Source organism: Bubalus kerabau, chromosome 23 (assembly GCF_029407905.1).
Source record: "Bubalus kerabau isolate K-KA32 ecotype Philippines breed swamp buffalo chromosome 23, PCC_UOA_SB_1v2, whole genome shotgun sequence".
Classification (NCBI taxonomy): Eukaryota; Metazoa; Chordata; class Mammalia; order Artiodactyla; family Bovidae; genus Bubalus; species Bubalus kerabau.
Genome location: NC_073646.1, coordinates 4975530 through 5000181, shown reverse-complemented (window position 1 = coordinate 5000181; position 24652 = coordinate 4975530). Strand labels below are relative to the sequence as shown.

At 54.0% G+C, this 24652-nt stretch overlaps 1 protein-coding gene and 1 non-coding gene across 4 annotated transcripts in view; one reads left to right on the top strand and one right to left on the bottom strand.

Moving 5' to 3' along the window:
* Positions 1 to 2879: 2879 nt before the first annotated feature.
* On the bottom strand, positions 2880 to 2951 carry TRNAA-AGC (transfer RNA alanine (anticodon AGC)). The gene has a single exon. It is a non-coding gene; the product is annotated as a tRNA-Ala (tRNA).
* Positions 2952 to 4329: 1378 nt separating this feature from the next.
* PPL (periplakin) overlaps positions 4330 to 24652 on the top strand; it is a 47813-nt gene continuing 27490 nt past the window's right edge. For 2 of the 3 annotated variants that reach the window (XM_055562089.1, XM_055562088.1), the window contains exon 1: positions 5372 to 5543. In XM_055562089.1, coding sequence (XP_055418064.1) covers positions 5476 to 5543 — 68 coding nt within the window. In that variant the 5' untranslated portion in view covers positions 5372 to 5475. Of the gene's footprint in view, positions 4566 to 5371; positions 5544 to 24652 lie in introns of those variants that run through there. The other variant, XM_055562090.1, reaches the window with a different exon arrangement.

Sequence of the window (24652 nt, the reverse complement as noted above, 5' to 3'; positions counted from 1 at the left end):
CTTCCCTGGAAGATAAGAGAGCTTCCTCTTGGGAGGAAGGGTCCTCAGAGAGTCAGTGGGGGTCTCTGGGGAGTGTCAACCCGCTGAAGTATATTGGCTACATGCTGTGTTGCCTGGCATGGAGTCGGTCCTCAATAATGGAGAAATGGCATTAATATCATCAATGTCACATAACATCATCAGTGTCATGGCTGTTACACAGCAGCTGAGCTATCAGCCTGCTCACCTGGAGGTCCCTAGTTTGGTTCCCTCCCAGAAGCCAAACTTCACTTTTCTAGGTGTGGGGAAGGAGGATTTGGAAGTTGGGAGAAGTCTGGAGTTCTGAATTGTCCTGTAATTGCTTGTAACCCTCAGCCTCACAAGCATGGAGCCTCCACCTGCAGAGGTCAACCCCTCCCATTTGTGGGACCCTCACTCAGGGCCTAGGGGCATGCCAAGTGCTTAACACATGGGATCTCACCTAGGAGGTGGATACTATAGTTGTGTCCATTTCACAGATGGGGAAAACTGAGGCTCAGAAGGACAAAATGACCTGTGTACAAGCTGCAACAGCTGAAAGGGATTGAGTGAGAACACCAGGGCTCCCCGAGCTGCCGCCCCCACCCCATCTTTGGAGCCCTGATAAGGTTCATCTCCCTAGACTCAGCCCAGTTGGCTTTGTAGTTGCTGTCTCTTTGTCTCCAGCCTTAGACTATCAGCAACTTGAAGGTAGGGAGGCTTCCTTCCTTAACATGGGTTCTATTTTGCCCAAATGTTGTATCTTTCATAATCCTTATCAACCAGTATCTTTCAGTCCAGTAAGGAAGACTGACAAGGAAGGAGGTTAACACCATAGAGTGTAGTGGACCCTAACAGAGGGGCCTGAAGTAGGGAGTGGAGGCAGGGAAGGGTCTGGGAAGTGGGAATGCCAGGCTTGGGTCATTTTGAAATGAGTCTTTTAAAAGTAACTAAAGACTTCCCTGGTGGTTCACTGGTTAAACCTCTGCATTTCCAATGCAAGGGGTACAGGTTCAATCCCTGATTGGGAAATTAAGATCCCACATGCCACATGGCTAAAAAATAGAAAGTAATTGAAAAAAGACATTGAAAAATTAATCCAAGCACATATAAAAATAATATCCAAAGGAAGTTTTAAAAAATAAGCAAAATGCAAACACTATGAAAGAGCGTACAATGAAAATTCAGATTTGTCTCCTGAGGGGACTCATGGCTAACAGAGTCTTGTGGATCCTTCCAGAAATTTTCTGTACATATGGGCATATTTATTCTCTGTTTCTCTCTCACACTTTGCTCCTGGCACCTGACAACGAATTCCACATCTCATTCATTTCCAGCTGCACAGTCTTCCAGAGTAGATGCGCTCTGGGTTATTTAACCACCTGATCCCCATCCCAGTGGCCATCAGGCTGTTTCCAGGATCTCCTCCCTAGCAACGGTGCTGCCGTGAATGACCCCAATTTACTCTCCAAGGGAAAGGCAATCCGGAGAAGGAAGGAAAAGAGTTTCCATGCAGAGTTGTGCCATAAAACAGGGGGTTGGACAGTATTCCCTCCTGAGCCCTTTGGCTCACTTGGGGGCACAGGAAGGGGTCCAGGCTGAGCAAGTTTTGTCCTGACTTCAGGCCAAGTCTAGACCCCAAGTCACCCCCACCCCCACCACCACCACCAAGCTGTGTGTTCTGAAGCCTTGGGCTCCTCCCTGACACCTATTTCCAATGGACTTGTAGTCTGGACTTATAGTCTCTAGGTCTCCTGCATTGCAGGTGGATTCTTTACCATCTGAACCACCAAGGAAGCCCAACGCTTGTAGTGGGACTCTAGGTCCCACCCCACTCCCACCCCCGGAGCTAACCTCAGACTAGGGGAGGGAAGTCCCTTCAGGTTGGAGGGAATTGCTCAAGCACTGAGCTGCCTGGTGGGGAACTCCCCATCTAGAAGGGGCATCTGATAGAGAAGCCAGGGCAGTGCTAAGTTCAAAGAGGAGAGAAGGGTTAGGTGTGGCTGGAAGGTCTGTACAGGGTTCCCTATCTGAGAGCTGCAGGCAAGATCCCTCACTCCTGGTTTCTCATAGAGGGGCCAGGGACCACCAGGGGGACTTGCTAAAAGTTTAGACTCCTGAGACCCTTCCTGCACACGGCCCCCCAATCAGGAGGGGGGTCACACCCCGGAATCTGCATTTTACAAGCTCCCCCGAGGAAGCTGAGCTGCTGCTCCTCCCAGGGTCCTTTATCCTTTTTAGGTCTTCAGATCCCAACTTGAAGTTGTCAATGTATTGTTAGTAGTATTAGCATGTGTCTTTCCCCCTCCCTTAAGAGAAAGGCCTTTTACTGTTTTTTTTTTTTTTTTTTTTCCCTTTCCTCATCTACGTAGCAGAACCAGGCAGCCATGGCTGGGAGAATGCCCGTATCTGTGGAATGAGCCAATGAACGAGCCCACTGAAAGCGATAGACCCTTGCCCTCAAAATGTGCATTTGGACACACACACATTTTGAAAGCAACTGTAGGAGGATCCGCAGACCCCCTTAAGCCCACCGCAGCTACCCCCTAACAAATAAGGTTTTCCCAGAACCTCTGTAACACTTCAACACTGAAGTCCTGTGATGGCAGGGACAACAGATGACCTAAAGCAGCCATCCCCAAACTTTTTGGCACCAGGGACTGGTTTCGTGGAAGACAATTTTTCCAAGGACGGGGTTGGGGGGGGATGGTTCCAGGATGATTCAACCACATTACTTTTTTTTTTTTTAATTGGAGGATAATTGCTTTGCAATGTTGTGGTGGTCTCTGCCATACATCAGCATGAATCAGTTATATATATATATATCCCCTCCCTCCCCACAATAATAAACTCTCTCCTCCCAGTAAGGAGAAACTCCTAAATGGAGGTGCCAGGCATTGAACCCGGGGCCTCGTGCATGCTAAGCACACGCTCTACCATTGAACTACACCACCACTACTACACTTACTGTGCACTTTATTTCTATTATTATTACATCATCTCCACCACAGATCATCAGGCATTAGATACTGGAGGTTGGGGGACCCCATGGCCTACAGGACACTGTTCTCAAATGCTCTGGGGTCTGGGGCAGGAAAAGCCTGTAGGAATCAACCTCCTTATTTTTTAAATAAAAAGCGGCTGGGGAAGTGACTGGCCTGAGGACTCTGGATGCTCAGTGTAGGGGTGGGGGGCCTGCCTCCTTCCCTCATCATTGCTCCCCATCTGAGCCCTTTGGCATCTCCCCTGAGGACTGGGTGCTCCTCCTTCCCAGCTGGGCTCAGGACCCGCAGTGCCCTCCAGAGGGATGCTGAACGCTCCCTGCTATCAGGGCCCCACTCTGGCTCAGGGCCAGACCCGGGTTACCAGCTGTCTAACTGCAGCCTTCTCCGAGGACACACAGCGCAGCAGGGCCCCGGTGTGACTGGCCTCTGCTGGCACAGATGTAACTTGGCACATGGGACTGTGTGAAGTGTTGTGTGAATTATCTACAGGAATCCCCGATGGCGTGGGGTGCGGTTGTTACCACTGTTTGACAGAAAAAGGAAACCGAGGCTAGGAGCAGAGAGAAGCCTTGCTGAAGAGTCAGCTGACCGTTCATAACAGCAGGATTTGAACTCAGGCAGGCGCACTCCGGGGCTTCCCAGGTGGCTCAGAATCCACCTGCCAATCCTAGAGACGCAAGTTCGATCCCTGGGTCTGGAAGATCCCCTGGAGAAGGAAATGGCTACCCACTCCTGTATTCTCACCTGGGAAATCCCATGGAAAAAAGGAGCCTGGCGGGCTACAGTCCGTGGGATCGCAACGAGTCGGACACGACTTAGCGTCTAAACAACATCAAGGTGCACTCCCAAGCTCCCTTTTCTCAGCTGTCATCGACTGTCCTGCCACCTGAGAGTAATTGACTAGCTATCGGGGCATAGAGATCCGTCAGGCTGTCCCATCTGACTGGGGGCCCCACCTGGGTGTCAGCCAAAAAAGGGGAGCCCCGGTGCCCAAGAGGGGCATCCGAGGCCCGGGTGAGGGTCCTCAGCCTGGGGCGCGTGCGCCAGGCCGGGAGTCAGGGGCGAGGGGGCTGAGGAGCGCGCTCGGGAGAGCCGCCAGTGCGCCTCCGCCCGCCTGCCCAGCTTCTCGAGTGTCCAGGCTGGGAGGTGGGGTGGGATAGGCCGGGTCCTCCCAGGACCCCGTGTCCCCACCCAGATTCCAGGCCGGGCGCCCAGCTCGCTCCAGCCTGGCCGAGGGCGCGCCTGGAAGCCCCGCCCACCCGGCGCCCCTCCCCCGGGAAGGTAAGCGCCACCTTCTCGGGAGCGGCGGGGGGAGCCGGGGCCTGCGGGCGCCCCGCCCCCCGCGAGTAGTGACCGGCCCCCGCCGCCGCGCCACACTCGGGGCTCCCGCGTCGCCGCCCGCTCACCTGCGCCAGCTGCCCGCTCCTCGGTGCGCGCAGGGGCCTCCGCCGCCCAGTGCCCAGCCCGGCGCAGCGACCCGCCGCCCCGCCCGGCCGCCACCATGAACTCGCTCTTCAGGAAGAGAAACAAAGGCAAATATAGCCCCACGGTTCGGACCCGCAGGTGAGGGGCCGCACTGGGCCGGGATGCGCGGCCCGGGCCGTGAGGGGAACGGCCGGGCCTCCGGGGCTGCGGCGGCTGGGAGGGGGTGCGCACCGCCCTGGGAGCCCCGCGGAGCGGGGAACCCAGCCTGGAGTGCGCGACGCGCGGGGACGCGGGCGCCCGAGGGCCACCCTTGAGCTGGGAAGCACAGCCGAGGTGGGAATGGAGGTGGGCCGGGGGCGCAGAAGGAAAACACGCTGTTTGGCACCGGAAAGTTCTAGGAGCCGGGAGAGTACTGGCTTGGGCGCTTAGAGAGCAAGGTACTGAGGTGGAGTCACAGGGGGGTGGGGAGGTTCTCCGCGTCCCGCGGTCGCCCTTGGGCCAGGGGTCCTCGCGGGCCAGGAAGCACCGCCTGGGTGGAGAGTGGTGTGTCCGGCGGACGCTACACCCAAAGCGGGGGCGGGGGCGGGGGTGTGTGCAGGGACAGAAGCACCGTCTAGGGGCGCACCCACGCGGTGAATTTGAGCTGGAGCGGGGGGCGTGGCTGGGGACGTTCACCAACGCTCCTTGGAGGGGCGCGCAGGTGCTTCTGGAGTCGGGGAGGCGAGAGGTGAGGGGACGAATTGGGGGGCGGGGAACGTGCCACCTGCAGCAGAACTTTCCGGCACCTGCCATCCTGCGCTCCAGAGCCTGGTTCGGAGGAATCCGTGGGTGTGGGGCTGGGGGAACCCGGGCTGAGGCACCCCTGGTCCACACCCGCTACCCCACCCCGAGGTCTGCGGAGCTCCTGGGAGGGCGGTGGGGCCTTCTCCCTGAGTGATTTCTCAGGGGCGTGGCTGCCCCTAGCACCCGCCGCCCCCCTCCACCAACCAGCACCGAAACTGGCGGCGTCTCTGAGAGCCTCCGGTTCCCAGGGCCGCCTGGGAAGGGAATGACATGTCTCGATGTGTTTGCGTTGAAAGATGTGTTTGCGTTGAAACGGCAGCCCACGTCCGCTTGGTAAGCCTAATGTATTCACTTAATAACCGGTTTAGGGGAACCTCAGTGGAGATGCTGAGATTGAGGGAGGGGGCAAGACCTCAGACCCTTCCTTGGCCTCTCTCTAGGGAAAAGGAGGCAGGGGCTATAGCTGAGAGGGAGCCTTTATCCAACAAGGGGCTTCAGGCAGGTGGGGAAACTAATTGCAGAGCCCACCTGCCCCAAGTGTATCCACCCCAAAGTGCCCTCATCTGAGACACCCTCCCCTGGAAGCAGTCCCTCACTCCCTCCCAGGTCAGGGATGAAGGCGAGGAGACCCTGGCCTGCACTCCCACCCTGCCCCCGTGGTCCACCCCAGGCAGACCTGTCTAACAGGTGCAGGCGCCCTGGGCATGGCATGGAGAGGGTGGGCCCTCCATGTCTTTATTCAGTCAGTTCAGTAGCTCAGTCGTGTCCAACTCTTTGTGACCCCGTTGATTGCAGCAAGCCAGGCCTCCCTGTCCATTGCCAACTCCAGGAGTCTGCTCAATCTCATGTCCATTGAGTCAGGGATGCCATCCAGCCATCTCATGGTGCCCTCACCTGAGACGTAGAGGGTGGGCCCTCCATGCCTTTGAATTCTAGGCTTTGCAGAAACTCCACTCCCCTGTGACCCCACTGCCCCTTCTCCCCTCTGCCTTGTTTCAAGTTCAGAAGCATTTCTTTCCCTCCCCTCCCGGGATCTCCCCGCCCCCACACACACATACAAGCCTCCCTGGTCTTTCCCAACCCCAGGGATTGGGCAGGGCTCTGCACGCCGCTCCTCAGTGGCCAGGTCCAGCTGGCTCTCCAACCCAGCTGGGGTCCCATCCAGTCCCTGAACTATTCTTTCAGATGTTGCACAATCAGGCGCTCTGTGCCAGCCAGGGAGGGCTGTGCTGTTCTCCCCTGACCAAGATCAGGGCCCCTCCAGTCCTCCACACACACGCACACACCCACACACCAGGAGATGGGCCAGCCCCGCCCTGTTCTCCGCCTCCCTCATCCCTCTGAGCCTCCCCTTCTTCCAGCTCTTCATCCGTCCAGTCCCCCAAGGGCTGGGCTTGGACCTAACAAAAGGTTATAATGAATCTGGACAATCTGGGAGGGTCTTGGCCTTCCCAGCAGAGGGCAGGAAGGAAGCAATTAACATCCTTTACAGCTTCGGGGACTCAGGGTTAATGGGCATGGGTCCTGCACTTCGCAATACCGCTGGCCCAAGGCAGCCACCCGCTGCCCCTAGCTGAATGTGTGATCTCAGCTTGGAGGTCTCTTTCTCCAGGAAGCCCTCCCCGATTCTTCCCAAGATAGGACGAGATTCTTCCTTTGGGCCCTGTGGCCTTGCACAGTCACAGCCCTGTGTAGATGCCAGGTGACCATGGTCTTGCCAGCCCAGCATGTTCCCTTTGGTGGAGACAAGTTCATGGAACAGATTGCAGGGTCGAAGGTAGCCTCTTGAGTGTTACCCAGTGCTTGGCTCTGTACCCATAGCTCTAAGATGTGGTCACTGGTCACAGGGTGCTGGCCCCCAAGTTACTCTTGCACCCTGAGTTTTCTGGGGGCTTCCTCTTCTGTCTGGGGGAGGGCAGGGTTGCCAGTGAGATTCAGCATTGAGGTGGTCAGTTGAACACCTCGCCTCTGGTTCCAGAAAGGCTCAGGAACCTCTCTGAATCTCAGTTTCCTCATTTGCAAGGCAGGCCTGGTACTAATATCTTCCATGTGGGGTTGCTGGGAGGAGCCAACATAACAATGGGGAGGATTTCCCCCGCCCCGCCCCGCCCCGCGCTCCCCCCCCCCCCCCCCCCGCTGCCCTGGGCACATAGAAGTGCCCAGAGTGAGGGTCAGCATCCCTGCCCCCAGCAAAGGGAATTCAGGAGCCAGGTGACTTGCACACAACCCCGCTGTCACAGGCTTTGGATGGCACAAGTGAACAGAAATTCGTGGAGAGCCCCTTAGGAGAAAACTGCCCCTCCCTGTTTGTCAGCCTTGTAGCAGCTGGAACTGGGTGTGAACTCCGCTGCTCCTGCTGCCCTGGTTTCTAATGACAGGTGTCGGAACTGGTGTTCACACCTGAGCTAATGACAGGGTCAGGCTGCTGCTGCAGGGTCACCAAGGATAGTGTCCAGCTCAGCGGGGAGGGCCTTGAGGGGCCCTGGTCCTACCGCCCTGCTTGGATGCTGAGAGTACAGCCCTGGCCAGTCCTTGCTCTCCAGCTGTGCCACCTGGGGAGAGCTGCATGGCCTCTCTGAGCCTCTGCTTTCTCAGCTGTGGAATGGGCATAAAAATACTACCTGCCTGGTGATATTGTTGGCATGAGGATTAAATGAAATAATGCAGGGAAAGGGTTGAGAATTACAGGAAGCCTCGATCCACAGCAGCTGTGATAGTTATAACTGTTGAATACATTTAAATAGGCACCTGCTATGTATCTGGGATTGAGCTGAACTCCGCAATAGACAGGCAGCGCACCCCAACTCCTGGGGTGCCATTCCGAGGAGTAGGGGCAGCTGTGGAGGAGACGTTGACAGTCTCTACATTTGATGGAATTTTGCTTAATTTCCACTGTGGTTGCAGGACTGTGTCATGGTGGTGATGGGAACCACTGAGAGTTTGGGGGGACATAGAGCCGGACAGATGAGATTTCCAGCCTGACGGCCCTGTTGCTCCCTGACGGTCTGAAGTGAGATCTGTCAGGGTTAGGGTGGAGACCTGGATTATCGGGGAGGACTTCCTGGGGAGGTGTGTGACCTGTCTGCGAGGGATGGATGGTTAGACCCAGCTCTGCAGTTAGACTGAACTCTGCCTGTGTTTGAGCTTGGCAAAGAAATTTGGCCTCGCTAGGAGCCTCAGCTTCCCCCTCAGTAAAATGGGGCTAATTTTGCCCCTCTACCCAGACCTGGGTCCCAGTGAGCACCCAGCAGCCTGGCCTCAGTTCTTGACCTCACCTAGGTAAAGTCCTAGAAGAATGGCCCAGTCCTAATGGGGACATCCTGTGGGAGAGGCAGGGCCCAAGGGTTTGGAGGCTGGTGAAAGGGGCGTGTGTCCTCCTGGAAGCTAGCTGGGGTACCCTGGGCCCCTCGGTGATTAAGAGCGTGTCATCCAGGTGTGGGTTCAAGCCCCATCTTTGCCTCTCCTGAGCTGTGTGACCTTGGGCAGGTCACAAAACACTTGAGTCTCAGTTTCCTCATCTGTGAAACGGGAGTGTTGCGGCAGCCATCAGCTGGTGAGGTCGCTAGTGGCTCAAGCAAGAGAATGCATGCGACGGGCCCAGCTCCCAGTGAGTGCTCAGTAAGTCATGGCAGAGACAGTGGTGAGTGCACACTGCTGTTAAAGATGAAAAGTGAAACTCGCTTAGTCGTGTCCGACTCTTTGTGACCCCATGGACTATACAGTCCATGGAATTCTCCAGGCCAGAATACTGGAGTGGGTAGCCGTCCCCTTCTCCAAAGGATCTTCCCAACCCAGGGATCAAACCCAGGTCTCCTGCATTGCAAGCGGGTTCTTTACCAGCTGAGCCCCAAAGATGAGGATGGTGCTAAGAACGGAGCTGACCAGGCAGCTGGGCTCCTTCCAGCTGTGGAGGCTGTTGCCCCAGGGGCACAGGAGGTCAGCTGGCTCCCATTCATTCAGCCTAGCATTCATGTGGACCCCACACACACCTTAAGAAGACACGTGGAAAGACACACCTGCATGCATTGATTAGTGTCAGCTGCAAGGCTCGAACAGTCTGCAGGAGGGCCCTGTCAGCAAAGTTCCCTTCGCACTACGTGGGTAGCCAGAACTGGAGTGATCCACCCAGCCATTTCTCAACACCTGCTGTGCACCCAGCACAGCCATGGATGTTTTATATATATATGTATATATATAAAATCTCCTTCTGACACCGAGCCTGTAAGGCTGCTGCTGGTGTCCCATTTCACAGAGAAGAACACTGAGGCCCAGAGTAAAGGCACTCGCCTTGCATTCACGGCTCACACATGGCCAATGTTGGGGCCCCTGGAGAAGGAAACTAGGGCTCCCCACCTCAACCTGGGGCTGGTGCTGTCTCTGGGGACTGCCCCAGGCCAGATGGTGGAGTCACTGGGTTTTGTATCCCTGACTCCGCCCAGCAACCCTTTCCACCTCCCCTCTCTCTGGCTTTGCCCTCACTTGCCCAGTGCTGTTGCAGAGGGAACGAGACCTGGTGAATTAGATTCAGGACAGAACGGAGCTGAACCTGTAACAGTGCTGCTAATGGTGGCATTTCAGACACAGTCAGGGAGCTCATCTGGGGAGAGGCTTACCTCAAGTCATACCTTTTAGGCAACACTCCTAGGAGAGTGAGGGGCCTCTGGAGGGCCCTGGGGGCTGGGGGAGAAGCTGCCTTTGAGAACATGTCCAAGGCTCCTTGTCAAGACATTTCTGGCTCCTCTCTGCTCCAGGCAGGGCTGTGTGGGGTGTTGCCAGTGCCACCTGCCACTCTCCAGCCTGCCTGCCTGCCCTGACCTGTCTTAGGAATGGGGAGACGGAAATGGCCCCTGGTCTTTGTTCTCTCTGCTTTTAAGGGGTCTTCTGTCCTCCTGAGCCTAGGCAGCGAGGCCCTCGGTGCCCCTTCCTGACTCCAGGTAGACTGAGCCCTGCCCTGGCCTCTTGGCTCCCTGCCTCCTGAGTGGGCAGCCCCGCTGGGCCCCCAGGCCCTGTCACCAGCGCCCCTGCTGCAGCCGCTTCACCATTCCTGCCTCTGCCCCATCACCCCACTCCCTCCTCCCGATGGCAGCCAGGGAGCTCTCTCTTGTTGTTGTTCAGTCGCTCAGTCATGTCCCATGCTTTGTGACCCTATGGACTCCAGCACACCAGGCTTCCCTGTCTTTCACTATCTCCCAGAGTTTGCTCAAACTCATGTCCATTGAATCGGTGATGCCATCCAACCAACCTCATCCTCTGCCATCCCCTTCTCCTACCCTCAATCTTTCCCAGCATCAGGGTCTTTTCTAGTCAGCTCTTCGCATCAGGGGGCCAAAGTATTGGAGCTTCAGCATCAGTCCTGCCAATGAATATTTAGGATTGACTGGTTTGATCTCCTTGCTGTCCAAGAGACTCTCAAGAGTCTCCCTGCCAGATGTCAGTCTGGTCCTGTCCACCCCCTCCCCGCTGGTTCATCCCACCTCAAGCTGCCCTTTGCTCTCAGGCCCTGGGAACCGCCACCCTGCATACTATGAGTTCATTCCCCTCTCCTTTCCATGACCCTTCCAGCCCCTGAGCCTTTGCCCATGCTGTTCCTCCCGCCTGGAATGCCCTTCCCACCCCTCTGGGCTCACTTCTCTTCCTCACCTGGTCTCTGTTCCTTGGGGAAGCCTCCCTAAACCTCTCTTTCCCCAGGCAGATCCACCTCCTGCACTGTCTCCCCCATCTCCTTGGTCACTCTTACCTCAGCGGCCGTTGGGTGGTCTGATGGAGATGAAGGTCTGTCTCCCCCAGAGACTGGCAGGGCGGCACGTGTGCTGAATGAGTGAATGAATGAGTGAGGGTGGCCCTGGGGGCCTGCAGAGGCATCCCCCTCCTGAAACATCTCAGGCTGATGCAGACACACATGCTCACACACAAGACACGCACGCACGCACTCGTCCCCACCAAGAAACGGGGTGGGCGGGTGGGGCTTCTATCTAGCGGAAAAGAATAAGGGATCCTGAGCAGAGGGCCCCGGGCCCCCTGCCCCCACCCCCTTTTTCTGTGCTCTCTGTAAACAGGCTGCAACAATGCTGTGTGACAAGTGCAGAGACAGTGGAGGCAAAGGAGGGGGATGGGTGGAGAGGGAGCAGCAAGGGTCACGAGACAGCGAGGTGGGCGTCCACGCGCGTCGGCCTGCGGAGGCATCACATGGTGTGAACAGAGCAAGCTAGGGACACAGACAGCACATTTGTGTGCATTTACAAACATTCGTTCAGGGACTTCCCTGGTGGTCCAGTGGCTGAGACTCTGAGCTCCCAGTGCAGGGGGCCTGGGTTCCATCCCTGGTCAGGGAACTAGCTTCCTCATGGTGCAGCTAAAGACCCCACATGCTGCACCTGAGACTTGGCACATTCAAATAAATAAATGTTAAAAAAAGAAGAAGAAACTGAGAGATCGTAGTAACAAAAACACTCTTTAAAAAATAAAAAATTTAAAAATTCATACAAAGTAATTCCATGTATGTTTATAGAAGCAGACGCCAATATGTAGTGAAAGTTTAAGACAGGCTTAGGAAGAAACCTGTGTAGATCACAACAAACTGGAAAATTCTTCAAGAGATGGGAATACCAGACCACCCGACCGGCCTCCTGAGAAATCTGCATGCAGGTCAAGAAGCAACAGTTAGAACCAGACATGGAACAACGGACTGGTTCCAAATTGGGAAAGGACTACACCAAGGCTATATCTTGTCACGCTGCTTATTTAACTTATATGCAGAGTACATCATGCAAAATACTGGGCTGGATCAAGCACAAGCTGGAATCAAGATGGCCAGGAGAAATATCAATAACCTCAGATATGCAGATGACACCACCCTATGGCAGAAGGTGAAGAGGAACTAAAGAGCCTCTTGATGAAAGTGAAAGAGGAGAGTGAAAAAGTTCGCTTAAAACTCAACATTCAGAAAACTAAGATCTTGGCATCTGGTCCCATCACTTCATGGCAAATAGATGGGGAAACAATGGAAACAGTGACAGACTTTATTTTCTTGGGCTCCAAAATCACTGCAGATGGTGACTGCAACCATGAAATTAAAAGACGCTTGCTCCTTGGAACAAAAGCTATGACCAACCTAGACAGCGTATTAAAAAGCAGAGACATTACTTTGCCAACAAAGGTCCAACTACTGATTTTTCCAGTAGTCATGTATGGATGTGAGAGTTGGACTATAAAGAAAGCTGAGCACCGAAGAATTGATGTTTTTGAACTATAGTGTTGGAGAAGACTCTTGAGAATCCCTTGGACTGCAAGGAGATCCAACCAATCCATCCTAAAGGATATCAGTCCTGAATGTTCATTGGAAGGACTGAGGTTGAAGCTGAAACTCCAATACTTTGGCCACCTGATGCAAATAACTTGGAAAAGACCCTGATGCTGGGAAAGATTGAGGGCAGGAGGAGAAGGGGATGACAGAGGATGAGATGGTTGGATGGCATCACTGACTCAATGGACATGAGTTTGAGCAAGCTCCAGAAGTTATTGATGGACAGGGAAGCCTGGCGTGCTGCAATCCATGGGGTTGCAGAGTCAGACACGACTGAGCGACTGAACTGAACTGAGGGAGAAACCAGCGGCTCCAAAATTATGCTCCCCCAGAGGAGGGGGCTCAGAGGGTACTGAATAATAACACTGTTTTTGAAAAAAATCTGAAACACGTATGGCTGAGTGGGAACATCAGCGAAGTCTTGGTGGCATTCTTTTCCATACTTTTCTGCACATTTGAGCTAGGTTAAGAGTTTTCAGTTTTTAAAAGTGAGGGGTGGGCTAGACCAGGGGGGCTGGCAGCTGATCCAGCCTGGAGGGAAGCCTGCAGTTCTGGATCCAAGTCCAGTCAGCAGGTAGAGGGCAGGGAGGAAGAGGGAGCGGGCCTCAGCAGGGGGAGATGTCCAAGGCCTGGGGAGCAAGAATGGAGGGCTCTGGATGTGGAGACTCAGAAGTGCGGGAGGGAACCACAGCCAGGAGCTGGGAGAGGTGTGGACATGTGACAGCCTCTGAGGCTGAGGTGCAGAGGAGCAGCCGTCCTGAATTATGACTGTACTGTCCTTCTTAGACATCAGTGCCCTCGTCTCTCTTTTCCAGGTGAGGCTCAATGTTTTAGAGTCTCAGCGGCTTTGAGCCCGGAGCAGATGAGCTGGCTGCAGGGGTGTCCCCTCTGGTCGCCCAGCCCATCCTTTCCTGGACAGAGGGCTTGTCAGGTCTTATAAATGCACAGCTGACTGGCCAGAGGCTCCACCCCACCCGTGGCCTGCTGACTCTGGAAGGCTGCGGGGCTGCAAGAAGACAGTCCTGTGCAGAATTCTTTGCTGCTCCAGCAGCCGGGGCTCAGATGTCAGACTCGTGGTTTTGAGGGCTTTTCACTTCTCCACGCTGGGATGGGAACTTTCGGGTTCCAGCTGAAGGTTGAGAAAGGATTCCAAGTTTGTGCTGCCAGGAACAGCGGAGGATCCAGTCCTGCTGCTCTGCACCAGGAACCTGACTCTTCCCAACTATAAACTGGGCAATGAAACCCCCATGTTACTGAGAGGGAAGCTGAGGCTGAGGTCAGGGATGGAGGTGGAGTAGAAAGAGCCTGGGTTTGGGAGCCATGGATCTGCTTTCCAGGCCCAGTTGTGCCTCTCGTCAGCTGTGCTGCTGCTGGCCACCTTCCTGCCCCACTGTGGGCTTCATGAAGGTAGGGGCTTTGCAGACCACGTGGTCACTCCCACACCCCCCGAAAGATGCCTCACACATAGTAGGTGCTCAGTGAGCAGCAGTGAGAGGTCTGTTTTGAATCTACAAATTAGAGGCGTGTAGAATCACGGAGAGAACTGGAGATGATGTGAGTAAAAGCAGCAGGCACATAGTAGGTGCTTGCTATTTGGAGGCCAGTACTCCTAGTCCACTGGTTTTGAACCCGGAATGATGTCCTAACAACTGGGGTTGTCACAGTTGGCTTGAGCCCCATTTAAATCTTGCAAAAATCTCCAAGACACACCCTGGTGTTTCTCAAAGAGGTTTGAACTTGTGTGTGTGTGTGTGTGTCTGTAATGAGAGCCCAAAAGCACACGCCTGACATGAGGCCCCAAGGTAGGGAGGCCTTCCCCGGGTGGAAGCAGATTAAACCATGAAACAGAGCTGTAGTTACTCCACCAGCAGCCTTCTCACTGTAGAATCTACTTCCCCAGGATTAGTAGACAGTAAATCCTCCACACCCAGCTAATTATCACTGAGGTTTCTAGTAGGGAGCCCGTCGGTCAGTTGACCTGTCAGTCTGGTAATTTTTGGATGCTTTCTGAGTACTGTTCTCTACAAGACTTCCTTCCTGCAGAGACCTGGGAATTCTTCCTCGACCTTGCAGCACATGACTCTAGTTCGTTTCCTTGTTCCCAGCCCTGCCAGCGCGTTAGAATCACCCAAGTTTTGGGACTTCCCTTGCAGTTCAGTGGTTAAGACTCCAAGTTCCCAATGCAGGGGGCCCGGGTTCTATCCCTGCTAGGGGAACTAGGTCCACATGCTGCAACTAAGACCTGGTACAGCCAAATTAAAAAAAAAAAAATTATGTGAGCCTTGCAGGTGATGTCCAGGTCCTATGGCAGACCAGTTAGGTCAAAATCAGTGAGGCAGGGCCCAGACTTCAGTCTTCTGATGTGCAGCCGTCAAACCCGGTGTTTACGTAACTTGTCCATAGAGTTACGTGTACCTTTGTTGTTGTTCAGTCGCTAAGATACGTCCAACTCTTTTGCAGCCCCATGGGCTGCCCATGGGATTTCCCAGGCAAGAATACTGGAGTGGGTTGCCGTTTCCTTCTCCATGGGATCTTCCAGACCCAGGAATCAAACCCATGGCTCTTGCCACATCTCCTGCTTTGCCGGCAGGTTCTTTACTGCTGAGCCACCACTTCACCTTGCTCTTCCTTTCAAACAGCTAAAGCAGCAGTTGCCTGGTCTGTCGCACTCTATTCTTTTAGTCCCAACCTTCCTGTGTAATTTTATTTTAGATATGTGCCTTACAAAATGGCGTAGAGCTGGCTTTTGTTTTGTTTTCCTATTCTCCCCTGAGAGTCTTATCTTTTAGCGGTTGAGTTTAACTCATTCTCATTTATTGTACTGACTGCTGGGTTTGGACCTGCTCCTGCCATATATTTTGTATTTCCTATTTATCATGCTTTCTCTTTGTTTCCTTCTTGCTCTCTTCTTGCATTTTATGGGACTGACCTTTATTTTCACAATTAAATTAGGATATGAGGCCTGAAGTGGGCAGAGTGGATGAAAATACCCTGACCCAAACAGTCTGAATCTCTGGAATTACAGTTATTGGAGAGCTTTTCTAAATCCTGCCTATTATACCATAAACTTTTGGACAATAGGACTTAACTTACCTTTTGGTGGAGGTTCTTCTGTGGCTCTTAATTCCAGGATTTGTGTAGGCTGGGGGCTCAACAAATAGGTGTTGAATTAAATAGACATTTTAAGCATGTGGACAGCTCCAGGGACTTGATGATGGAGAAGGGCCTGTCCCCAGGGCCTGTAAGAGGGGCAGAGAGATGACAAGGAGTTGGGGGTGTGGTGAAAATTTATTCAGCAATTACTGAATATCTGGAAATCTTGATGATCTGGAAAGCTGACAGGGGGTGGCAACAGTCACCAGCATGGACACTAACCTTCTGGCCCCAGGCAGGTCTCCCTTCCTGCCCAGGCTCAGTTTATGTATCTGCACTAGAAGCAGTAATAGTACCAAGCTTGATGATGGGTTGTTAGGATCAAAGCAGGAACGCATGTCAGACACTGGGGGAGGGCATGGCCCAGGGAGGGGTTCCGTCATACCAGTTCCTTCGCCCTGAATGGCCTGTTCAGAGGGACAGGCTGGGAGCCCCTCGTGGTGGCATCTTAGGAGAATGAATGACTCAGCCTCACCTACCACCACTGATGGTTACTCAACAACTGGGATAATTATACTGCTGAAGATGCCAACGAGATGTAAGTCACTGTGCTCCCCTGGGTGGTGAACGCCTTTCTGCTTTGTCTCATGTCCTTGATCTCTCCGCATCAGTTTGTGGAATAGTATTGACAGACCCTGATGCTGGGATAGATTGAGGGCAGGAGGAGAAGAGGGCAACAGAGAATGAGATGGTTGGATGGCGTCTCCAACTCAATGGACATGGTTTGAACAAGCTCAGAGAGATGGTGAAGGACAAGGAACCCCGGTGTGCTCCAGTCCATGGGGTCACAAAGAGCCGGACACGACTTAGCAACTGAACAGCAATATTGACATCCCTTTTGTTCTGAGGAGGTGGCTCTAACACCTGTTCGGATCTTGACACCCTCACTTCCTAACAGTGTGACTTTGAGCAGGTTTCTTAGCCTCAGTTATCTTCATCTGAAAAATGAGGAGAGAAGAATTATTCACATGCTATAAAGTGTCTGCTCAATTCAACATGTATTTATTGAGCCCCAAGCCTGTGCAAAGCCTGGAATTAAAGGCTACAGAAGGGTCCTCCCAAAAGATGAGTAAATCCTTACTGTCCAAAAGTTTATCACCTAATAGAATTAAGAAAAGTACCCCCAATTACCATGAGGGCATGTTTCTCCCAAGATTGCCAGGCGTCAGGAGGTGTTTCAGGAATAGGCTGAGCAGGTGACAGGCACCTAGTGAGTCCTCTCAGTGTCTGGCTGGCTGTGCATTTCTTCAGTCATTTCCTGCACCTCCTGTGTGTGCCTTTGTGGTAGAGACAGGGCAGGTATCCTGGAGTGAAAGCCTTTGCTCTCTCTAGCCTGGCAGTGTTTAAAGAAGGTGGGGTCTGGGGGCCACCTAGCACCCAAGATGAACTTGGAGGTTCCTCTGAGGGCTGCTTAGGCCCTGGAGGCAGGCAGGACCCAGAAGGGGTTGACCATGGGGAACAGGAGGCCAGGCCCCTTCTCTGGACTCTAGGAGGGGCGAGGCTGGGACAGGCTGGTTCCCAGGAGAGGTGTGGGCTCCTGTGCATGCCAGACATTCCGAGACTGATCATCTGGCTCCGCTCGCACCCACTAAGACAGAATTAACCCCAAAAGGGAGGGACTGTGGACATCGTCAAGGACCAGAACGTGGGGACTGACTCAGGCCTGGAAGGTGAGGTGGTGCTGGCCAGGGAGGAAGGGCCATCACCATCAGCCACACCCGGTCCCTGCTGGTTCCCATCTTGATGCCCAGAAAGAAAAAGCAAGTTGGGCGTGACCAACAGGTGACAGAACAGTTCTAGGCGGGCAGCGACTGCTGGGGTGGGGGCTTATGGTAGGGCTGTGGCCCCTCTGTAGTGGTATGACCCCCTGGAGGTGGGTCAGGAAAGAGGCCGTTCTCCCAGGAAGGAGGGTGGCATGGCTGGAGCAGGCTACGTGGCAGGCTCTGGCCCGTGGCCGTGGGCAGAGACGCTGGAGCTCTGGGGCCCGGGAAAGGGTGTGGGGCTGTGGTCTGTGTGCTCTGGCGCTGCGTACCCAGGCACCGCGCTCTGCTGAGCACAGCTGGGAGCCCTGGATTGTTTTGAAGTCAGGCAGCCAGAGACCCATAGACGAGACCTGCCCTTGGGCAGGTGTCTGGCCAGTCTGTGTGGGTCTGGTAGGACACTGGCGAAGCAAAGGAAATGCCCTTTTTTTTCCCCAATTAATTAATTTACTTGGCTGTGTCAGTTCTTAGTTGCAGGGCACAGGATCTCCACTGTGTCACAGGGTATCTTTCATTGTTGAGGCTTCTAGTTGAGGCTCAGTGGCCCCACGGCATGTGGGATCATAGTTCCCCCACCAGGGATTGAACCCATATCCCCTATATTGCAAGGTGGATCCTTAACCACTGGACCACCAGGGAAGTCCCAGGAAATGACCTTTTATTAAGTGGCCCTAGGGCACTAAGGGTAAAGAACACACCTACCAATTCAGGAGATGTAAGAGATGTGGGTTCGATCTCTGGGTCGGGAAGATCCCCTGGAGGAGGGCTTGGCAACCCACTCCAGTATTCTTGCCTGGAGAATCCCATGGACAGAGGAGCCTGGTGGGCTACAGTCTATTGGATCATGAAGAGTCAGACATGACTGAAGTGACTTAGCATGTACTCGCGGATGCTGATAACTACCTTATGATGCATGATGCACGCAGGTGCCAGGCACTAATGTTCCGAGCCTCCTCCAGCTTCATTATGGCAGAACTGATGGGCTGCAGTCATTGTGGGCTTATCGCAGAGCGGTCCAGGGGCTGCAGAATCACCCAGAACTGTGCCGTCGTATTTGGTAACCACTTGCCATGTGAGATGTGCGTAGAACAACCTGAGGTGCCCTGCAAGTGTAAACCACATGCCAAGTGGTGAGGAAAAGAGAATGTAAACCGTCTCTTTAATAACGTTCTATTGACTATCAGAATAATGGTTTAGCTCTACTGTGTGTGTGTGTTAAGTCACTTCAGTCATGTCTGACTCTTTGCAATCCCGTGGACTGTAGCCTGCCAGGCTCCTCTGTCCATGGATTTCCCAGGCAAGAATACTGGACTGGGTTGCCATGCCCTCCTCCAGGGGATCTTCCTAACCCAGGGATTGAACCTGCATCCCTTATGTTTCTTGCATTAGCTGCTGCCGCTGCCACTGCTTCTGCTAAGTCGCTTCAGTCGTGTCCGACTCTGTGCGATCCCATAGATGGCAGTCCACCAGGCTCCCCCATCCCTGGGATTCTCCAGGCAAGAACACTGGAGTGGGTTGCCATTTCCTTCTCCAACACATGAAAGTGAAAAGTGAAAGTGAAGTCATTCAGTTGTGTCCGACTCCTAGCGACCCCATGGACTGCAGCCTACCAGGCTCCTCCGTCCATGGGATTTTCCAGGCAAGAGTACTGGAGTGGGGTGCCATTGCCTAATACAGCATTAGCTGTATTAGGTTAAATCAAATGGTGTATAAAAGTTAAGTTCACCTGTTTCTTTTTATGTTTTTCAAATGGCTACTAGGAAGATTTAAACTACAAATGTGCTCACATTCTGTTTTTATTGGACAGCAGTGGCCTTGAAAGCAAATCAACCTAGCCCCCACCCTATCTGCCTTGGGAACATTTTCCACCTATCAGATATGTCTTTCTGTTTGCTACCCAGTCAGTGGATCCAATAACCTCATTGTGCAGACAAGGAAATTAAAGGTAGGCAGGTGAAACAGCACATGTTGTTATTCCAAATGCCAGCAGCTGTTCATTAGATTACTGCTGGGACGAGCTCTGTGCCGGGCACCATGGACACAGCAGTGAGCCAAACAGACCAAAATTCCAACAATCCTGAGCCTTCCTGGTGTGACACGCACGTCCAAGGTCCAAAGTGTTTTACGAGGCTCCTGTCTTTGAACTGTCTCCATCCTCTGGATGGGGCTGATTCTTATTCCCATTTTGCAGATGAGAAAACTAAGGCACAGAGAGGCTAAGGAACCTGCCCGAGCTCTCTCAGTCTCTGTTCTTTCCCTGGGCCAGGCTGACTCAGTTTCCCTCCCTGCGGGCAGGATGGAGAGGAATGGACCAGTGGGTGCAGGGAGAGCTGACAGCAGGAAGGGCTGGGCCGGGTCCCGGACAGGAGAGCGAGCTCTCTTCTGAGTGTGTTTGGAGCATCGACAAGCCTGAGGCCGGACAATGGCAAGATCTGGTTGAGTCTTTGAAAGATCTCTCCAACAAATGTGCAGAAGTTGGCTGGGGGCAGCAAGGGTCAGAGTGCAAGGAGATGGCTGGGCGTGGCCGTTACATTGGTCCAGGCGAGAGGTGATGCTCTTGATCAAGGTGAGGGCCTTAGGGCCAGAGAGAGGATGGAGGCACAGGGCTCTCTTCCAGGTGGAGTCAGGGGTGGCAGAGGCAGGGGTCTGGGGTGGTCTTGGGGTTCTGCTTGAACAACTGGGTAGACAAAGCCTCTCCACCCTGCACATCTGCAGTGTCCCTGCTTCAGACCAGGGACGGCAAAACTCATGGTGGAAACACCCTAAACCCGTCAAATCCCAGACCTAGTGACCTAATGCTTACTCCAAACCCAGGAGGGTTCCTCCAGACTGGGGCTGGGAGCTGCGCCCTCTCATTGCCCATATATGTGCATGGCCCCTCCCCGCAGGAGCTGGAGGAGACATTCCCAAATGTCAAGGTGACTTGTGAATTCTCCATGCCCAGGCGAGGTGACATCCACAAGGCGGAAGCAGAGTGTGTCTGGGCTTGCATGAAGATCGGTGTGGATGGCCCGGGTGGCCCAGGGACTTTTTTTTTTTCAGCTCCCCCATGCCTGTGGGTTCTGACATGGGGCCTTGGCTGCCAGCTTTTATCAGCTCCTTAAAAGGAGCCCAAATCCCTGGGTGGTGACTCTGGGTGGAAGCAAAGAACTTGGGCTGCCTGCAAGGCACCACTTTGTATCTGTTCTCTCCCAGCCCTGAGAGGTGTGGACTACGTGACCCCCAGTGACAGACGGGTAACCTGAGGCTCAGGAAGGTTAGGTCACTGACAGCTTAAAAAGGACTGAGTCAGGATCCGGATCTAGGTCGCCGGCCTTTGGTCCAGATGCTTAACCACCAGGTTATACTGCAGTACGGCTTATCGTGGAAAAGGGCCAGGGGCTCCCCACCCAAAGTAAAGCATGAAGGAGTGATTGGCGGTAGGTGGAGCTGAGGGTCCTGCAAAAGCCCTGGGTGCTCTGTCTTTCTCCACGTGGAGCATCCGCAGAGTCTGGGTGACCCGGAGTGCCACCTCTGTCCCCACTTCTCTGATCGGCTTTCCTGCTGGCCCACTGACCAGACCCCACCCCCCTGGGCTTCACAGCACGGGGTTCCAGCCCCAGCTCCCAAGTCTGCAGCTGACCTCCTGGGCTGTGAGCAGCCACCCACAGAGCAGGCCAGGCTGTGCTTCTAGAGTTTCTAACTCCGATGACAGAGTGAGGGTGCCCGATGCCCCGTGAGGCTCCCAGGACATCTCCCCGCAGCTCTAACTCCCAGAGCACATCCTGAGGGACAAAGAGACGCCTGTTCCAGGCTGGTGCGTGCAGGCTCAGACCCAGACAGCGATTGTTTGTCCCCAAGTGTCCTCAAACCCAGTCATAGGACTCTGAGGCAGCCCCAGACGTCCCCCTGGCCATGCCCTCCTTGCACCAGGAGTCTCATACGCAGACTGGGCCAAGGAAACGGGGTCCCTTGTCATGCCTCAGATGGGACCTGGGCCCTCCTGGACCCTCGCCAGACTCTAGCATCCTCAGCCTTGGAAAAGAAAACAAGGGCGGATTCTCTGGAAAAACAACCCCTGTCTGCAGGGTGTGACTCCACCTGGCTTGTGAAACCCATTCACCTTGTCTGACCAAAGTCTGGGCTGGGCTGAGAGGACCGTTTCTGGAGACAGCCAAGACCTGGATCCCATTGCCCTTTATTAGTACCAGGTGGGGTTTCGGGCCATGGCACCCACTGCCCGACTTGTCAAGGTGGGCATCCTAGACACACCATTGCCCAGAAAGATCTGCTCCTATAGGGTAACCTGGAAATCTAGACGTGAAAAAGTGAGTGTTAGTTAGCTCAGTCATGTTTCTTTGTGACCCCATGGACTGTAGCCCACCAGGCTCCTCTGTCCATGGAATGCTCCAGGCAAGAATACTACAGTGGGTTGCCATTTCCTTCTCCAGGGCATCTTCCCGACCCAGGGATCGAACCCCCATCTCTTGCGTCTCTTGCGTTGGCAGGCGGGTTCTTCACCACCGCGCCACCTCTATGGTGGGGATGTTGACCACGCTGGTGGAACGCCACCTCTCCCGCAGCCTCCTCTTGTTGATCTGTCCCTTGCCTTTCCTGGCGCTGCATTACGAGGTTACACGGATGGTTAGCACAGTCAGGATTTGAACCCTGTCTGGCTATGGACACTGGCTGCTCCCTGTGTGACCTTGGGCGGGTGCCTGCACTTCTGAGGGCCTCAATTTGCTCACCTGTATAATGAGCAGGTGGGGCTTGATGACTTCTGAGGCACCTACCAGTGCCAACGGCCATTGCCCTCAGCATCTCTGTCTGTGTTAAACTTCTGAGTAAGTGGAGGGAGGCTGGGTATGTCCCTCTCCCAGCCTGTCACTCAGATCCACTTTCCTGGTCCCTTCCCTTCTCTGGTGGGGTCGGGGTGGGCACCTCAGCTTTCCTGGCTCAGCCCAGAGATCCCCATCTCGGTGAGTGGGACCGGACTCGGAAGAGTCTGGTAGGGAAGAGCTGTATCTGGGCCTCCATCAGTTGGGCTGACAGCCCCCAGGGGCCATGTCTGGCTGCCTCAGTGTGGCCCATTAGCTGGATGAAAAGCTGGACGAAAAGCTGGACCGGCCCAGCCAGTTCTCAACCCTCTTGGGATTTGCATATATATATATATATATATATATATATATATACACATATATATATACATATATATACGCACACCACCCACCCACACACTCACACCCCCTGCCCCTGCAGGTTCCTGACTCGCCTACATTCCTGTACTCCTGGTGTGGGGTTCTGCAGCTCTCAAGGGAACACATGTCTGCTCCTATGGCCAGCTGGATGGTGGGAGGAAGGCAGGACCCTTTGGGGCCTCTCATTTGGGACTCCAAACCCAAAAGGCAGAAGTGCTGAGACTGCTCCAGAGACGTGGGTTGGAATCCCAGTTCTGCCTTGCTTTAGCCAGTGAGACTGTGGCCAAGCTAGCTAATGGCTCTGTGCCTCAGTTTCCCCATCTGTAAAATGGGAGAGCAGTGCTACTTCAGGGGGTGGTAGGATTAATGAGCTCACATGGATGTGATTTGCTTAGCACCAGCCAGGCACATGGTCAACCCTCTGTGAGGTTTTAACTAGCATCTTCCAGGTAGCTGGGTGTAACCCAGAACTGGCCTAGCCTCCATGGAAAACAGGATAAAAGCTGGGGACCATTCAAGAGGGTGAGGGAAGAAGAAACACATCCCTGCCACTTGTAAATGGCACTTGCCAATGTTTTTATAACAGTTTTATTGAGAGATAACTCACATACCATATAGTTCACTCATTGTGCTTGTGCCCAGGTGGTCAGTCGTGTCTGACTCTTTGCGACCCCATGGGCTGTAGCCTGCCAGGCTCTTCTGTCCATGGGAATTCTCTAGGCAAGAATACTGGCCTGGGTTGCCACGCTTTCCTCCAAGGGATATTCCCAACGTAGGGATCAAACCCAGGTCTCCCACATTGCAGGCAGATTCTTTACCATCTGAGCCACCCGGGAAGCCCAGTTCGCTCATTAAAAGTGTACAATTCAGTTGTTTTGAGTATATTCACAGAATTATATGACCACCACCATAATCAGGGGTTTCCCAGGTGGCACTAGTGGTAAAGAACCTACCTGCCAGCACAAGAGATGTAAGAGACTTGGGTTTGATCCCTGAGTTGGGAAGATCCGCTGGAGGAGAGCATGGCAACCCACTCCAGTATTCTTGCCTGGAGAATCCCATGGACAGAGGAGCCTGGCGGGCTACAGTCCCTGGGGTCTCAGAGAATCAGATGCAACTAAAGCGACTTAGTACGCATGCACACCATTATCAATTTTAGAGCATTTCGTCACCTTAAAAAGAAACTCACACCCTTTAGCACTCACTCCCCTTCTGTCTCCCTATCCCAGCCCCTCCTGACTATTAACCTACTTTCTCTTTCTATGAACTCTTTCTACCTACTCTAGATAATTCGTGTAAGTGGACATTTTGTGTCTGGCTTCTGTGACTTAGCCTCGTGGTTTCAAGGTTTCTGCATGATGTAGCCTGTGTTAGCATTTCATTTCTATTTTCCGTTGTATGGACGTTCTGCATTTCGTTCATCTGTTCATTAGTTGCACCTTCGTGTTGTTTCCGCTTCCTGACTATTGTAAATACTGCTGCTGTGAACATTTGTGTACAGGCTTTTACGTGGGCCTGTGTTTTCATTTCTCTTGATATCTATCGGGTAGAATTGCTGGTTTCCTTGCTTGGAAAGGGGCACACACACCTCCCCCAGAGACCTGGGGTGAGGATGCTATCGGGGCCGTGTCTGTGGACGTGTCTGATGTCTGGTGAGGCGTGTGCACTAGGTTTCAAGTTACCACAGTGACTCCGTGGTCATCCCCAGAAGACAGACGGAGAGGTTGAGGTGCTTGCCTGGGACGGTCCAAGCAGTAAGTGGTCCAGCAGGCCTTGGAAGCCACGCCTGTCTGACCACATGCTCCCACCGAGCGGTCCTTTGTTCCCCACCAGGAGCACCAGGTCCATGGAGCTGGCTGTCCCCACCCCACCGCCCTGTGTCCCCTTCTGGTGCTGGGCTTCAGCTGGAGTAATGGGCTGCCCAGGGTGCAGTCCAGGAGGCGCTTTCCTTGAACCTGTCCCATCCAGTGAGGGGCCTGGTTTGGGAGCTGGCCCCGTGCCCTGGGGTGCGGCTGGGCTGGACCCGAGAGGGATAGAGGCCCCCACCTA